Source organism: Pseudorasbora parva, chromosome 20, assembly GCF_024679245.1.
Source record: "Pseudorasbora parva isolate DD20220531a chromosome 20, ASM2467924v1, whole genome shotgun sequence".
Taxonomy (NCBI): Eukaryota; Metazoa; Chordata; class Actinopteri; order Cypriniformes; family Gobionidae; genus Pseudorasbora; species Pseudorasbora parva.
In genome coordinates this window covers 29,457,881-29,476,229 of record NC_090191.1, presented here as the reverse complement: position 1 = coordinate 29,476,229, position 18,349 = coordinate 29,457,881, and the positions used below count along the sequence as shown (strand labels likewise).

At 38.0% G+C, this 18,349-nt stretch overlaps 1 protein-coding gene across 6 annotated transcripts; it reads right to left on the bottom strand.

Annotated features, from left to right (window-relative positions):
• Positions 1-252: 252 nt before the first annotated feature.
• On the bottom strand, positions 253-18,347 carry tmpoa (thymopoietin a). Of its 6 annotated transcripts, XM_067427633.1 has the most exons (15): positions 18,031-18,347; positions 9,812-9,929; positions 8,636-8,785; positions 8,414-8,556; positions 6,113-6,223; positions 5,850-5,918; positions 5,301-5,438; positions 4,806-4,856; positions 4,586-4,720; positions 4,378-4,470; positions 4,197-4,256; positions 3,902-4,111; positions 3,417-3,539; positions 3,084-3,187; positions 253-1,553 (listed from the first exon to the last, which is right to left on the bottom strand). In XM_067427633.1, exons 1-15 carry the CDS (start codon positions 18,265-18,267, stop codon positions 1,211-1,213), a joined length of 2,085 nt encoding a protein of 694 aa, XP_067283734.1. In that variant the 5' UTR covers positions 18,268-18,347; the 3' UTR covers positions 253-1,210. The 6 variants fall into 6 exon arrangements, with proteins under 6 accessions (XP_067283734.1, XP_067283736.1, XP_067283735.1 ...); XM_067427635.1 differs by lacking the exon at positions 5,301-5,438; XM_067427634.1 differs by lacking the exon at positions 6,113-6,223 and having other exon boundaries at positions 18,031-18,346.
• Positions 18,348-18,349: the final 2 nt, after the last annotated feature.

Genomic DNA, 18,349 nt, shown 5'->3' with positions numbered 1-18,349 from the left:
GTACCAGCTTATGCACAGTAGTGGGTAGAGTAAGGCGATTAAACTCAATGAGACGGTCTATTCCTGGACCAGAGCATAGTCTTGCAGTTATATCCTCTTTACCTATACAAGATCAATGAGAGGTCAGAGTTTCCAGTGCCTCTGTGAGGAACTGCAATGTAATGCAGCAAACCCTAAAGACAACACTTTTAGTAGACAAAACATCCTAATAATTTAGGTAAAAAAATAAATAAAAAACCTCACCAACTTAAATGTAGTGATACGAGGTAAACGCTTTATTAAACCATATTCTGTAATATACATAAAAAGTACCTGAACCCTCCCAGCTGTGTCCCACAAATCCACAGCACTTTATAATGTAAAATAAATACAGATTCAGAATATCAAATCGTAAATGTATCAGTTTTCAAAAGAAGAGAAGACAGCATTATGATGGGCAGTTTGCACATTGTCTAGTTATAACAATGTATCAGTATCATGATCTTAGTGTTTATTTACCCAAATTCATTTTCAAAGACGTGCTTAAAAAAAAAAAAAAAAAATTAATAGTGACAATTACATTTTAATACTGACAATCTTTAGCGTATACATTCCAAATTTTAGCCGACAAACATATGCTTAGAAGAACCATTTTAGATTAAATGTTATGCTTTGTAAGTTCCAGGATCCTGAAATAAACAAATAAATCAATAAAAGTAGAATAGTTAAATGACCTTATCTTCCAGAATGCATTGCAAAACAGTTTATTGAAAATATTTGTATTTCAACAAGTACATAAATACTACATCAACGTTAAGATGGATACGGCACCTTTAAAAAGCTAGATGTGAAAATAAATGCAAAAATATTGTCACATGTAGACGCTAAATGTAGTTTACAAACAAAACAAGTGTATTCAGCCGACTTCTTCAGCACTTCGACTCATTTAAGGACAGCACCAGCATTAATCTGTAAAATTAGAAGACGAAAATAAAGACAAACATACAAAGGCAAGAAAAGTGATTTTTACAATTAAAACCAGGATTCATTCCTCTAAACCAGTTCATCTCAAAGAGGGTGTAAAGCAGAGAAAATTATGCAAAATCTGAGAGTTTCTGTCTTTGTATGAATATAAAGTTGCAGGTAAAAGTCCATGGCTGCTGAATCAACAAAGGGAGGTACTGGCTGAGTATGATAAAGAGGGCAAAGACTTGGGTGAACTGCATGACGTTCATTTGCTAGTGCCATCATCTGCCCCGCTCTGCTTGAAGAGTCCAACCTCATTAGTCTCCATGGCCTGGTAGACAAAGAACAGGAATCCAGCGACCGCGCTCAGCAGCAAAAGCTGCACCCACAACGACAGGCTGCGCCTCGCCCTGGTCTTCACAGCAGGGGGCGCCGCAGGCTTGGTAGCGGCTAGAGGGACAGCAGCTACACGTGGAACAGATCGGGTCTCTGTGTGAGAAGAGGAGCAGGTTTCTCTGAACACTGTATGACGGAGACGAGATTCGTCCAGCCATGCCTCACCAAGGGGCCGGCCAGCTGCTCCTCTGATTGGTCGGCGACAAGTGGCACTAGAAACAAATTTGAAAAATACTTAATTCACTGAAAACAAAAGAAATGTATCTTTTTTAAAAAAAGGTCTACATATTTTACTAAACTAAAATGGTAATAATACTAAAAATAGAAGGGGAAAAAATACTTTTCCCCCATGCTAAATAGTTTTTTTTTTGCAGAGCCGAATCTTTCTCTATGTGAGAGTTGACTGTTATTTGTGTGTAGACATTTTTTAGATGTCAGTTTTATGGGTCAATAACATAATATACATGTTTTATAAAACTATATGAAATAAAGATGGCTATCAAGATTATATTGGGACATTTTCTTTAAACTAGATACTTATTTGTGTATGAACCTTATAGATAAGGCCCTGGGGCCAGAAGGGAAAAAATAGCACATTCATAAGAAATTCTTAAATATTATCTTGAGAAAATGACAGGCTTTGGTGTTATTTGATTTAAAGGCAGATATTGCTGAAAACTTGTTGAATGAAAACCCCCTCAAAGCTTATCTTTTTTTGTGCTGCCTGCAGATTACCATAGTTACCATATTAAGCGCACAATCTATTTTCGTTGAGACTGGCTTGATGGGACTTACTCACTCAGCCTTGTGTTTTAATGCACCGTGTCAAGTTTAAATAGTTATTCCAAAATATCCTGTCTACAGTGAATGCGCCCTGCATCCGTGTGTGCTGCCTCCCTAGTTCAAGCTTAAGAAGTGCTTGCTTATAAGGGGCCGTATAGGCCGTCCGGTGTGGGGTACCCTCAAAAAAAAGAAAAAAAAACTTTGGCCTTCTGAGAACAATAATCTTAGACCCGTAACACCAACTTAAATTGTAATAAAATGCTTTGAGAAATACATTGTGTCCATATTAAAAGGTTACATATCCTAGATCCATGGCAGTTTCCCTATAAACAGGGAAGGAGTGAGGAAGACGCAGAAGTACTATCCATTTAGAGGACTCAAAGGCATATACACGCCTTTTTATTGAATTTAGCTCAGCTTTTAACACTGTGCAACCATATTTATTATTGGAAAAATATGGATGTAAATCCTTATAAGATGGTTTTCTTCTTTCTTAATAGGTAGAACTCAACAGGTTAAAAGTCAATAAGATGATCTCTGACTCAATATATTAGTACAGGTATACACCTCAAGGTTGTGTGAGCTCCCCAGTTCTTTTCACCTTGTACACAGATGGCCGTGTGATGGCCATCCTTAGCCTATATTATATAAAGATCAAGACTGCTCTGAAAACAATCAGTTTATGGAGTGGTCTGGCCCACTATTTAATTGCGAATGTGAAGAAAACTGAGATGATATTCGATCCAAAGTCAATTGGTGATCATAGCCCTGTATATACTAATAACGTTCCAATTACACAGGCATGTTCATATAAAGATATGAAGATCATTTGAATATACTCCTGGGTTTCTACTGATAGCCATATGCTAATCGCTGAAGTAACCCTTTAAGAATGTTTCATGAATCTGGCCCCTGGTGTTTGTTCAGTATGAATGCTTGAAACATCTTCCACTCCATACCTGATTCCAGTGGGAGTGCTGAGGTTTTCAGTGGGAAAGATCTCTTTTAGCACATCTCTCTCTACCGTCCTTGGGGTCTGATCAATGGCTGACACCTTTTCCACCTGCGCACAAAGACAAGAGCCAAATGATGTGAACACAGAGGCGGAAAATAACACCATAAAACCTAGCAAGTGCATAAATTGTGAAGATTAATGCTTTCTTTGGCAAACAGACAATTATATAACACCACAACTGTGTATGACCCGAGATAAACAAATAAGTGAATCCCACCAAGTTCTCTCATCACCATTATACACCTGTGGAGACAGACCACTCTGCTCATGAAATTACCATCTTCTTTGGTGTCTCCATCTGGCTATTATCAAGTCCTCGGACAGAAGTGATTTGGGAGAAGAAAGGAGTGATTTTGGACTGTCTTGTCTTGGGCTGGTTCTCTGGTGAGCCACAGCTCCCCTGATAAACCAACAACATAAATTATGGCTTTAAGCTTTAGTGATGACCCTGATAACTAGAAATTCATGTAACATTGTAACTAAAACCTAATACACTCTTAAAAAAATAAAGGTTCCAAAAGGGGCATTTTGCAGCAATGCCATTAAAGAACAATTTTGGGCTTCCTAAAGAACCTTTAGATCAACAGTTCTTAAAAGAATATTTTTTTCTTAATATGAAGAACATCTAAATAAATATTTTCCACTATAAAAAAACTGTTTGTACAATGGAAAGGTTCCATGAAACCATCAATGCCAATAAAGAATCTTTATTTTTAAGAGTGTACCATGTTGAAAACAAATGAACAACTATCAACAGCAAACCTGGGAAAGGCCAAACGAGACAGGAAGCGAGTCCCCTGGAGCCACAATTGAGTCCCTAAAAGAAAGTGAGCGTGATGGGAAAACCTCTCTTTGGCCATCACAGGAAGACGAATGATGGCACCTCATGTCCATCAAGGGTTTGGAAGGTTTGTTCTGACTCAAATGAGGCTTTGAGAACTTTGATACAGACACAGATTGAACTTCCTGAGCCTTCAGAGAAGAAACAAACTCTCATGAGCTACTAAAATGAATGTTTTATACAGTTATGAACTATCCTTGCTTAGCTGAGACCTACCAAAGAAGCACGACTTGCAGGTCTACAACTCAGGATGTCCTGCATACCCTGGCCATCAACCTGATATAACGAAAATTTTAATTAAGACACTTGATGTTGCATAAATGTGTAGGCTGATTAGATAAGACCTTGATTTAGAGCTGAAAGCATTAACTAAAGATGGAAGTGTGTTTATTATCACCTCAATGCAAGCAGTATTAAGAAGGGAAACAAGCGGCTCTCGATTGGACGGTCTAATCGGAAGGGAAGTGATGTCAGCAGCACTCTCAACAAACTACATACAAACCACAAAAGACATGAACGTTGCAAACAAATCAAACCAACAGCATGAACACTACTATAAGTGAAGCTCTGAGTCAAGTTGAGACATGGAAGATTTATGAAAGCACCTTGTCAACAGGGCTGATGCCATGTAAACTGGATATGGTGGACTGGTAAGAGCCGATGTGATGTTTTAATGATTCTGACCATTCAGTTGCAGACATGGAGGAGAGCTTTGAGGGTTTGGGTTCCTTTGGCACTGCCTTTAATATGACACCATAAGAAACACTGTGGCATTAGAATATGACCTGAATCCTCATTTATGTACGATATTTCTTCTGGACCTACCAAAACATGTGCGTTTATCCTCACCAGTGGAACAGACACCTCCTTCAAATCCTACGATTTCCAAACAAACAGATGAAGCAGAAACTTTGACCAAATGACCAAAATATCTTTCCGATGGTTCATTCTTACTGTGCAGTACACTTCTAATTATAATACAAATAAAATGTCAACTATTCATATTGACACCTTAGTCTTTCACGGAGCAAATTTTAGCTTTTGATTATTGATTATTCCGTTTTCAAATTGGGGTACATTTTTATTTTATTTTATGAATACAATATAAATGTCTGAGGTTGACCAGAGCATGTTTCTGAAAATAGAATAGAAATACTTCCCTAAAAAAATAAAAAACACAAGAACGCGTTTAAAAAAACGCGAGATTGACCATGATAATGCAGCCATTTAGAAACATTAATAATTTCATACAGAACATCGATAGTTTTATTTTTCATATCAACTGAAGTCCCCAAAGAAGATTTTTAAGGAGAAAGACACCTTGCCATTGGCGGGAGCCTCATTCAAATCAGGCCGAAACGAGCGGACTGGTGCGCTCCGTCGCTTCAGAGATTCGGTTTTAGACAAGAGTTTTGATGTCCTTTCTGTAAGCAAAGGTCTGGGCTCTTTTCTTGCTGCCTTTAATAGGATAGAAGCAGGTTTTTGAGGTCAGGCTAATAATTTAGACCAGGGATTGGACACTTTGGTCCTGGAGGGCCACTGTCCTGAAGAATTTAACTCCGAAACTGATAAAACTTAGCTGTCTGTAGCTTTCTAGTAATCTTGAAGACCTTAGGTGTGTTCGACTTGAAGAGGCGCTGCAAACCGATCAGTGTTTGACATCAATGTTCTGCAAGAACAATTTGAAAGCAGACGGCTCTGTATGCTCAATCACTCTCGTTGTACGAGTCAAACACCTATTGATTAGCTTGTTCAGGTGTGTCTGATTAGGGTTGGAACTATCTCTGCAGGAACATGGCCCTTGAGGACCAAAGTTGCCCGCCCCTGATTTAGACCATTAGCATTACACTAGTGTCATGAACCACCTACCACATGTACTGTTCTTCTTCTGTCTTGGGAAACAGGAAAGTACTCCGCAGATGAGAGCTCAGAGTTCTCCTGAAAACACCAAATATTTACACAAACCTCGCTTACAATTGAGTAACAAAGTATCACACATCCTCAATTCTATTTGTGAAACATATAGAAGTTCAACCAAACACCCATGTGCAACCACAGAGGTTGTTTTACTTCATTACCACATCCAGAAACCAGGTGATTTACATTAACTACATAAACACAGATTGAGTTACGGTGTCGTCGCTGGCAGGAACCATCTGATCCAGCCTGTGAGAAGATCTCTTCAACTTTCTCTTAACATTCAAAACCGGCCAATCTTCCTCCTGCTTATCCTCCTCATCTTCCTACACATCACACAGCGAAAGATCTAGAACTCTCCATAGAAAATCTTATCTGATCTCCACAGCAGGTATGACAACATTTAAATGTGGAGCAGTCATGTGACCACATGAAGTGGGTCAGATTTCTTCTACAGCAGGTGGTGCTGCTGAACTTTTACTAGATAATGGTGGGGAAATATGCAGGTTGGAACTTCACATGCTGAAAAAAGCTGTATTAGAGACAAAAGAACTGATTCTTTACACTAATAGACGATAGCATGTGACGCTTGTACTGCCTAAACAGCTTTTATGCGAGCAAAGAAGTTTAAATAGTTTTAAGAAGAATTTTGAAGAGAGTATCCTCCTGGGTAGTTATTTACAAGTGATCCAAACAAAAAGGTTCAGGTCTACATAGAGAAACGCAAAACTAAATAAAATCATACAGGAATGAGAAGCCTCTCAAGTGTGTCTGGGGGAAGGGAAGGAATAAGACAAAAGAGGATTAAAGTCTGGGCCAAGTCCAACCCCAAGCTAAAGTAAAAAAAAAAAAAAGAAGAGCAAGGGATACAAGAAAAGAGAGTGGGGAGTGCTAGCTGTAATTGAAATCATGTGAACATTCATATCTTGTCTTTTGCTTCATTTGCCATGTGGTCACAACTTTTGAAAGATGGGATATTTTTGGTCGGGCTGATTGATCATCTGATATTAGACCTTTTTTTTTAAAAACCACCAGACGATTAATGGATAATAAACTAACTGGAATTCAAATGTTTATGTTAATTTTGACAAAATACTGTGTGAAGTGTTCAGAAATGTTGTGTGTCCAATTGTTGTCACTGTGTGTGAACTGACATTCACAATTTGTCATCTTGTAATGTGATGATGCGTTTCCAAGTGAAAAAAAAAAAAAATTATATATATATGGGGACAGATAATGTTTCTGAAAGAAGCCTCTTTTGCTCACCAAGGCTTCAATTATCTGATCAGAAGCACAGTAACAGGGTTTCTGCAGGTTTTATGAAGGTAAACTTTATGACTTTAAGATTAGGTAGATAATTTTCATCTTTGTGGGGACTCTCCATAGGCATAATGGTTTTTATGCTGTACAAACTGTACATTCTATCCCCTTACACTGCCTCTAAACCTACCCATCACAGGAAACATTCTGCATTTTCAAAAAACATCATCCTGTATGATTTATAAGCCTTCTGAAAAGTGGGGACCAGCCAGCGGTCCCTACTTTTCACAATGTAGGTGATCTCAGGTTTTACTATCCTTATGGGGACATTTGGTGCCACAATGTAATATAAACAAGGACAGACAGACAGACAGACAGACACACACACACACACACAATTACTTTTACTGTACCATCACAATTGATGTTCTTCTTCAGTATTTTTATCTTCAAGTGCAAAAGTCTAAAATGCTTAAATCAAGATGCATTTAATGTAGATACAAAATTACATAAAATGTGTCTTGCTTTCTGTGAAATTGATCGTTATGCAGTGAACTTATGGTTAAAATGATCTGCTAATGTGTTTAGAAAAAAGAATATCAATGTATTCAAAGGGAAATTTTCAGAACTCATTGACAGATATTTGTTTGTTTTAAGAATAAACTTACTGCATTTTTCTTTTTACATTTTAAGTAAAATACATATTAAGTAAATGTATCTTGATTTAAAGACATTTAGATATTTCTATAGGAAAACAGGACACAAATACTGAGGAAGATTTCATTTTTTGCAGCGCATGCAAAATTTAATGCCATGACTTCCTGAATTTAAGACTTTAAGGCCTTATTTTGTGTACGTCAAATTAAGACTTGAGACACTGCAGAAACTCTGAGTTAACAGCAATATTGTGAAATATTATATATTTAAAACAACTGTTTTCTATTTTGATAAATATTAAAACGTAATCTATTCCTGTGATTGCAAAGCTGAATTTTTAGCAGCCATTCTTCAGTGTCACATGCTCCTTCAGAAATCATTTTAAGTTGCTGACTTATATCAATATTGAAAGTGTTATGCTGTTAAATATTTTTGTGGAATCCATGACACCTCTTTTAGGATTCCCTGAACAGATGAGTTTAATGAGAGGTATTTTGGCATTTACATCAGATCCAAACCACAAGGAGGCACAAAGGAAGGTGAAAGCATGACGCAATCCTGACACACAGCAAACACAATGCAGGTTGTATCCTCCTCACCCTGTTGAACTGGCCACTGCGTGTTCTGCTAGTCACTGGTGTTTTCCCTCGGCTCCTGACTGGCCTCTCCACAACTGGGATGGGTTCGGCCTCCACTTCCATTTCAGGTTCGGGCACAGACACAGGTGCTGGAGCAACAGTTTCTGGTGAACAGCCAAGAGTGCATTTTGATATATTCATTTCTTTAATAATCTAACATAATTTAATCTCTTTGCCTGTTACCTTCCTCCTTGTCGCTGTACTGGTCTGAGTCTGTGTTGCCATTCTGGCTGCCATCTGTCTGCGTGGTTTCTGAGGGAGGGGCCACAGCCTCAGGAGGACCCTGATCCAGCAGCTTCTGGAGCCTCTTCTCGTAGACCTTCCGAGTGGACGCTGATGTGAAGACATTGTTTAGTGTTGATGTTAAAGCAGTAAAGTACTTAAGAGCATGGATGAAATGTATAGTTTCATTTAAATAGAAATTTCTTTGGTGTCATAAGACTGTCCTACTCGTAACAAGCAGTAAGAAAAGAAACTGCTTTATCTGAAGAGCTTTCTAACAGCCATTTAAGGGCATTATTCTGTCCAGAATTGTACAAACATGCCAAGCTGCATGCCTGGTGAAACTGCTGATTTACTGATAGCATTGAACATTGAACAAGACAATTTGGATTATTCCAGAAACTTTTTTGTTTTGTTTTTTAATGGATGTTTTTCCATTATAAAAATCTATTTCAGCGGGTATTTCACATTAGGGAGTTAGCCATTGCTTAACACACACACACAACACAACACAACACAACACAACACACACCATTTATTAGTTACTTTTAACCAACTGTTCCCAAGGTGATTTTTACATTTTAGGGTGAAGTCAGTTCTCCTCAGGTTTACACAGCCAGTGAACCGGAATAGCAAGTGAGTTTTCTTGAGTGCTGTGATGTATTTCCAAGTGAAGCGGGGATACTGAATACAGGGCAGGGTTTACAGGGCTCAGCGCTCCTCCTCTCCATCTCTCGCTCATAGCAGACTAACTAACGGTTGGAGGGGAGTGGTTTAGCATTTTCAAACCTAAGCCATCAAACTAACATCAGCTGAGAAGGAACACCGTTTCCAGACCGGAAGTTACTTTTCAGATTTTGATTAAAGATTACCAAAACAAAACATTTTTTTTATTTTCTTTGTATTAACTTGCACTGATTAATTGTTCACCCCAAGACCTGTAGTATGTGCTAACAAAGTAAATAGGGTCAATTTTGATTTCATGAGGACTTTATCATGTAGTTCACAAAATAACTATTTTCAGCAAACATTGACAACTAATTAAAATCACTGCATGATCCAAGGAAATAAACAATATCTGCAAATATTTACTTTTCACATTGCATGATTTGAATTTGACTCTCAAAAGCGGCTCACCAACAATGGGTCCAGCATTCAGGCCATACTTCAGCAACAGGTCTTTCAAACCCTCGTTGCTCAATTCAGTCACATCAACATCCTCTGGACGAACTTTGTCAGTTTTTCTGGTGGCTTTCTGTGAAGAAAAGGATCACGTTATTGTATGCAGTTCATAATTTTCAGTGTAATAGTCACATTTTTAAAGAATGCAGAAAAACATAAGATTACGTCATACTGTAAAGTATTTGAACTTGAAGCTACAGGTGTCTAAATACACCTGACAGGCTCTTGATTACACACTGGAGTAGTGTACATATTTTTATATGATGAACAGATTTAATTTAGGCTTTTATTCACATATAAACATTGATTAGTGAATATTTAAACAGAAGCTCAACCAAACCTTGTCGCACGAGAACAAACCTTATTGGTTCTTGCGGAAGCTCAAACGTACTGCATAAAGTGAGAATGAACCTCATTGGTTTCTTGCACATCAAGAGAACATGCTTAAGCTTCAGTTTACCACAACCGTTGCAAAACGTGAAACGGTGCTGCGTTGAACCAGTGGGGTAATCTAGCACTGGGAAAGCATACCACCCATAGGGCCATTGCTAACCAAGCCATCACCTGCTGTTAGCATCCCAATGACTCCCACTCATTTTTGAGTCACTTTGACAGTGAATAACTTTACATCTAAGGCGTTTAAAGACTCCATTTGTCCATTGTTTATTTATAAAGAAACACGACAATGCATAAAAAGCTCCATTACCTTGTATCTTACACTATCGCCCCGTAGAAGCTGTTTTTGTAAAAATAGGCTAACGATTGTGTCATAACCAACGCGACTGTCACAGAGTAGAGAAATTACCGTATAGACAGGAGGAGAAGCTCGCAGGCAATCTTTTACTGTCTATCAGACAGTCGCGGGGTCCTAGAGACAAAGTCCTATAAAGTCATGGAGGAAGAATGGGGAGAAGCCCATAGTGAGCCAAAAGCAACGGGACAAAACATTTAAACAACGCGATTCAGATTTCACTTTCCACAACTACTAGAAGACTTTCAACTGTCAGACAGTTTGCTTACGTCACATCTACGTTGTCAAGCTCAGTCTGAGGCTGCGCAGCTCGCTCAGCCATCAGGAAGTAAGTTCTTCCAATTGACTGCACTTTTCGCCATTGAAGTCTATGGGGTCGCTGTGTCGATTTCTTTTACTGTCTATGCGTTTAACACCTTGTTCTGAGTTGCACCTATGGCGGCTGAGAAGGCCATTCTTTGTGTACTTTTTGAAGAATTTTCAGAGCCTGATGAAATCGATATAAATACATGTTTAGTACTGCAAAATACGCTCGATGCAAGAGAAGAACAAAAGAGAACACCCCATCCAAAAAGTGCCCATCTTTAGTTCTTTTTTATGTAAAGCACTTCATTTTCCATTGCGTATGAAATTTGATATACATATAAACTTGCCTTACAGTGAATCTAAAAATATTAACTACATCTTCATGTTGATATGCTATATTTTCACAATAAAACTCTTAAGACAATTATGTCTTCTAATATCTTCAATTATCACGTAGGCTATACTGAGCCACAGCGGACACATTTGTAAACGACTTCTCGGACCATTGTGTCTCTTTATACAGAACTGACTCTTTACAGTTTATACATGTTACTGCTTATTGGATTGACATATTTGACACACCCTCCAAACAAGAGAAAACGTATCTCAAACCCTGTAGAACACCGTTTCCAGGAAACATGACGTTTGAGCTTGAACATGCCCCAATGTGTGCGCTGAATCCATCTGATTAATGCAAATGTAAATAAACCTAGATTCAATCTGTTTATCATAATAAAGTGATTGTGTCCTTTCGGAGAATTTGGACTAAACCACTAAATTCATACAAATTAGTTTTATGATCTCGATTCTCTTAATGAACTTTTTAAAGCATCAAAGTGGTAGTTGTTTAGCGGCCCGAAAGATGAACGAAAGTCTTGCAGGTTTGTAACAATATGAGGAGTAATGCATTACAGAATTCGCACATTTTTGGATTAACTAACCCTTTAAGACATGTCGGCTTTGTATTCTGACAAGAGTTTATTGGTGAATTTTACTGGGCACACGCGTGTTCACAGACTTCAGAAATCTCATCTCTTGTTTTTCAGTCTTCATCTCTCCTCATATTAGATTTTAACACAGTTTGTATTCATTCGGCAAGGTAAGGAACTCAAGTTTATTTGTATAGTGCATTTCACACAAGCCAGTAATTAGGTTTCACTTTCCAAGTCAATGCTCCATCAAATATGAACGTCTTGCTCTTGCAGAAAATAAGATTGCTCCAAACATTTACTATGATTTGTCAGTTGCTTTGGAATAATTGGGAGAAATAGGAAAACATTTAGAGACGTGAGAAGGCTTCTTTAGGATGCAGTGCACACTTTAAACCAGACACAGATGAGAAAAAAAAGTCACCGCCTTACTATTCTGACACTCAAACTAGTTTAAAAGAAAAATGCAAGGACATTCTTTACATCCTCCCCAGCCCATAACACACTATATACACTATTACTAAGCAACCGAAAGAGTTCAAAAACAAGTTGTGCGGAAAAAACGTGCCTTACATTAGACTGCAGGAGTAAATGTTAATTTGGATAAACTAATAAGGTTAAATTAGGCAATGAAATAAAGTGAAAATAAAAATTCAATAATGCTTATGCAAAGTGCCACAGTGATAGTGACATTAGTCTAGAGGCATAAAATGCAAACATTCAGACTGAGAAAGACATAAAGTACGAACAATGCAAATCTATCCACATTCCCTGGAGTCAAGCCCTGCTCCACAAATGCAACCATGTGACCGAGGAGAAGTGGCGAAAACAGTGAAGTGGAGAAGGGGAGAATGTATTATGCAGGGAAGGAGGAGATCGTGAAGGCGTATGCATTTTAGTGAGGGGCCTTCACAAGGGCTGATCTGGAATTTTGCCGACTCAAAAAAACAGTTTCATAAAATTCCAGTAGGATAGAGGGGGAAAAACCTTTCCTCAGTTCACAGACAACACCCTCATACTAATAAAGTTTAAAAAAAAAGTCAGACTCAGTGCTTGTGAACAACATACAAATAGCATTATACCCCCCCCCCCCCCCCCATAGCACCAAAACTATTAAAAACAATTTCTACCAAAACTTTCAGTTCAGCTTTGTTTTCATTTAGCCAAAAAACTGAAGCTGAAAATATTTGAGGTATTTCAATTTGGTAACTAAACTTGGCATGCTGTTCATCGTGTTCTCAGGCATAAATTAAAATTAAATCAGTCATATAGCAAAGTTCTTTGGTAACGAGCTGCCTTCAGATATTTCAGCTGAACAAATCTCACATATTGCCATTTTCAAGCATTATTCTTGGTCATCGCTAGCCTAGAAATCTAGACGCACCCTAGCAGCAGAAAATCTAATCTGCCCGCGAGTGTCATCTAGCAACTCTCAATACCCTTCTGAGCTGTAAACGCCAAACTCTTGCCGGGCCAATCACATCGTGTATAGAGTCGGTGGGCGGGGCCATAATGACGACGGCCGAGTTGCGCTTGCGTGCTTCTAGTAAACACAGAAACTGGCAGACGGCGGTCTTTCGAATCAGCTTTGACCACGACTCTGGAAGACTTGGAGTTAAGCTTTTCTCTGAGAAAAGAAAAAAGAACGGCACTGAAGTCATTCTTAAAAAGGGAAGATGTGTTATGAGTTTTGCCGTCCGGATACGGCGAATGTTTAATCTATCGACAAGCTCTGTTTCACCTTTGTTGCTCTGGTTGGTGTAGCGCTATCCTATCGTGTGCAGAGGGAGTTTGAAAGACAACCGTTTATCCCACCCCTCGGACTGAGCCCTGTCTATGGTGAGTTTCCAGACCAAACATCTTGATGTGGGTCTGGCTTGTCAGGCTAGGTCATCGCCATCATACTATCAAAAATTGTTTTAAGCATCCTCATTCTTGGAAAAAGAAAATAATGAGGCTTGAGTTCACGGTATAACTGGCTTTGTAGTTTATAATAGGATTAATTATAATTTGTATTTTGCATAATTTTTGCCAGATTGAGCTTTTTCTTTTCTGATGTTCATAATTTTATTGGCCGTGGCAGTGCTGGTTATTCAATCTGGGAAGCGTCTTTCATAAGTGGTTCCAAATTGGGCCCAGGGTTACCACACCTTGGTTAAGTTAAAATTCAAGGACCTTTCAAGGACATTCCAGGTTGAATACCCTCAAATTGAATGCCTTAAGGGTTAGTTCACCCCAAAATGAAATTTATGTCATTAATGATGACTCACCCTAATGTCGTTACAAACCCGCAAGACCTCTGTTCATCTTCCGAACACAGTTTAAGATCATTTATATTTTGTCCAAGAGCTTTTCTGTTCCTTCAATGAAAGTGTATGCACACTATACTGTCCATGGCCAGAAAGGTAATAAAAACATCATCAAATTAGTCCATGTGACATCAGTTAGTTAATTAGAATCTCTTGAAGCATCGAAAATACATTTAGTTCCAAAATGCACAAAAACTACAACTTTATTCAGCATTGTCTTTTCTTCCGGGTTTGTTTTCAATCCTCAAATAGAGATTAGAATGGTTATGAATCAGTGGATTGATTCATGATTCGGATCACCAATGTCATGTGATTTTCAGCAGTTTTTTGACATCCGAATCAATAAGCTGATTCATAACCGTTCAAATCTTTATTTGAGGATTGAAAACCTTGAAGAGAAGACAATGCTGAATAAAGTCGTAGTTTTTATTATTTTATATATATATACTTATACATACATACATGCATACATACAAACAATGTGGACCGTAACCAAGTACATTTACTTCAGTACTGTACCCAAGTACACTTTGTGAGTTGAGTATCTGTAATTTACTTGAGTATCATTTTTTCTGGAAACTTATGACTAACTTCACTACTTTTGAAAGAAAAAATATCGTACTTTTTACTCCACAAAAAGTGAAGTCTAAATTTCTGAAGTCTGTCATCAATAAACTCGTCAGAATACAAAGCTGACATGGCTTAAAGGGTTAGTATATCCAAAAATTAGAGAATTCTGTAATGCATTTCTATATCTAGGTCCTCCAAGTAGAAAGTCATTTCTGTAGCATCTTTGAAAATCAGTGGATTAATTTTTCTCCTTTGAAAGGTGTTTGGGTTTTTGCAGAAAGCCTGTAAGGCCTTTAATCACTCTTGTAATGTCACGTGAAGTTTAATGATTTCCCAGCATTTTTTGAACACTGATCAGTTTATAACAAAATGGATGTCAAAATATTCATTTTGGCGAGTATTCACATAAACACAGCTTTGTAAAGGGCTTTGTAACTTTTATACAAGTATTTAAGTTAGTCATATGCTAGTATGTCAGATGGAGAATTACTGACAGGCTTAAACCATAGCATAATGTGCATTTATACAACAACAATAAAATAATGCTTGGATTAAAAAAGGAAATTTACTTTTGAAAACAATTACTTCTGTACTTTTACTTAAGTAAAAATCTGTTTTTACAACTTTCACTTGTAACAGAGAGCAATTTTTGACCAGCAGTACTTTTACTCAAGTAATGAAGTTGTGTACGTTGCTCATCTCTGTGCGTTATATTTTCTATATTAATTGATATTAAAGTTTGACAAACTTTAATATCAATTAATATAGAAAATATAACGCACACAGACAGATGAGCAACTTTTAGACCTGACTCAGAGGGAGGACACGATTTGTCTCCGGCCCTATAAACCAAGCAGAGCAGAGAACTGCTGCCGTGGTCTCGTGGAGCAATCTAATAACATCACACTATATTGCTCTTTATATCTAAATATAAAACTATGTGCAAGAGAGAACCAGTGTGCGAGAGAGTGAGTGAATCAATGGTTTCAGATCTCCAAAAAATGAGAGGGGACAGTACCGGTAGTTATTGCAAGCTGTCGGTTGACTAGAATCACTCCCAGTGCCAAAACAGCATGCCACTCACTACTAGTACACATGGTTCAATAATGTCAGCTCTCTGCATTTGCAATAATGAGGCATGATGTTGTTGGTAACCCACAATTTTCCCAATTGTGGCTTTCGCAGCACAGCTTCTAAACCAGTTTTATATGAACACCAATAAAGCATGACCAACTCTGGCCCAAAACCTTACAATGCATAGAAGAAGTCGAACATGAAATCAGACATTTATGATCCACAATGTGTGTATGTGTTTGTTTGTGCCATGCACTTCTGAAAATTACTATCAGAGAGACAACAACTTCAAAGAAGAACGCAAAGCATGCGCACATCTGGCAGCCAAAGCACAAATTCCTCTTCACAAGAAAGAATTTCCTCAATAAAAGGACCAAACCCACTATGAAAACAGCCTTGTGCTGCTCTAAAGTTATAATACAACTCTTGGACCTGTACCTTCCTGCGTAATTATTTAAGTCAGATGTTTTTAAAATGGGGTCTGAGGACCCCCAGGGGGCCGCAATGGATTGCTAGAAGGTTTAATGTAAATTTGTTTAAAAATAAATATAAGATACTGCAAATTTAAATCAATTTATGAAAGGGATTAAAACAAATGAAGTACAAATGAAGTCTTCATACATACATTCATAAAAATTAAAAAAAAAAAAATACAGATATTAAAATTTAGGATGGGGTTCCTTGCACAAAGTTTGACATTTAAAATAACCCTCATTTAATTGATTTGTTGACCAACTTTACAGTAGAATTTCACATCTGATAAATACGGACCCTGACATTTATATTGCTAAAGAAAAACACCTCTGCACACCTTGGAGATAAAGAGGGGTTAATGACAGGGAAACGCCTGTACAGGAAGATTTCACAATGACAGGCCGCACTACCTCATTCACTGGCACTGGAGTAAAGAGAGGAGCCTTTAACATCAAACATCTCTGCTAGAACACAAAAGGACTGTGTATTGTCTGGGTGGAGGGCTGAGGTAACAGAGTTGGCTGAATAACCAGAAATAACTTGAAACTTATAGTATTATTTACCATGGAAAGCATCTTAATAATAGCAACAATAGACCCATATACCTTATATAACTAAGTGTTAATCATTAAAAAATATATTCAAGTGCGCACACTATTCATATTTGTGGGTTTATGAAATAGCTGTTGGTATTAAAAATGAGGACACTCCCTTCTCTAAAAAACACACCAGGTGTTTAACTGTTACATGAATGTCAATAATCAGCAACATCATCAATTTTAGATACAGATCTACAGGTGAAGGCCTAACTCCTGTGGATGCTCTTGCCTGAAATTGAAGATGATCAGCAAGAAATACAATGAAACACTGCAGGTTATAAACTCATCGAAATGCATCCTATGCGATCAATCACATGTTGCCTACATAAACTTAATATTACACTGCAAGTCATGGTTTTTATTATTTTAACTGATAGGAGTTTAAACACTTGAGTGAAACTTAAATCAATGAATCAGACTGGCGCATTTAAGCGGGAAACTGTCGCCCGGTAGTGAATGATAGGAAGTCGGTTCTTTCGAACTATTGGTTTCAAAATCCGGTTCTAAAAATGATTCTTTTATGGCATTGCGTAATTGCGCGATGCCTGACTTTCCCATTTACCTTCTATCCGTTTAGATGAAGTGAAAAATACAGCTGGCAGGTTAAGACCACGCGCTTTTATAGTTTTTTATATGTATAATTACAAGGGCGTTTATTGTCATGCATTACAGCTCAACTCATAATTAGAATTGTATTTTCAAAAAGTAAAAACATTCCCAATCCTCGCCTTAAGTATGTGAGTATTATAAAACTGATACTATTCTTTCGTAACTACATTTCTAATACGATTTGAAACACGTTGCGAACGAATCGTTCATGACGGTTTTGTGACTTATAACTCTGAACTGATTCACAGAAATGATCCAACTCAAAATAACGATTCGCTCACGAGCCGGACACCATTAGTAAAAGTTCGCCATGCCGGTTTGTTTTCATTTACATGGGCAAACCGCACATTCATGACAAATATTTACTGTGATCATTCTGACCTCCGAATTTCCATCCAACAAACACTTTTAGAAAATGCAAGACTTGATAGCTTTAAAAACCAATACTGCGAACTGCATTAGCTCGATTTGATGCATTTTATATGCAATGCAAAACAACAGCCAAACCAAACAAAGCACGCTTCCCCGAACAAATGAAGACCAGCCAACCCACCCTGCCAGAGCGGCTCCTGTTGGAGATGACGGGTGCAGGAGCCAGTTCCTCGTCGCTGGAGAAGACATCTGGAGAGCCGCTGCTCTTTTTGTTTTGCGCGGTCAGATTCTTCAAGTACAGCTGCACGTATACATCCTTCCTCTGGTCGCCATTCGGCAAAGCCACATTATGGGCCAGCAGTGCACTTTTAAGCTTATCTTTAGTGAGCACAGACGGATCTTCTAGAAATTCCGACATGTCTGTTGGCTTGAGCAGGACACTATCGCTGGCTGAGACTGATTTCTTTTATGGGATCAGTGACCATCTTAGGAAAGAGACC

Bases quoted from the DNA above. Each gene is read 5' to 3' on its own strand.
- tmpoa (XM_067427633.1), bottom strand. From the start codon at position 18,267: ATGTCGGAATTTCTAGAAGATCCGTCTGTGCTCACTAAAGATAAGCTT. The intron at 8,786-9,811 runs GTGAGCCGCTTT...TCTTCACATCAG, and splicing joins GAATGCTGGACCCATTGTTG to CGTCCACTCGGAAGGTCTAC. The intron at 3,188-3,416 runs GTAATTTCATGA...CTTTGTGCGCAG, and splicing joins TGGAGACACCAAAGAAGATG to GTGGAAAAGGTGTCAGCCAT.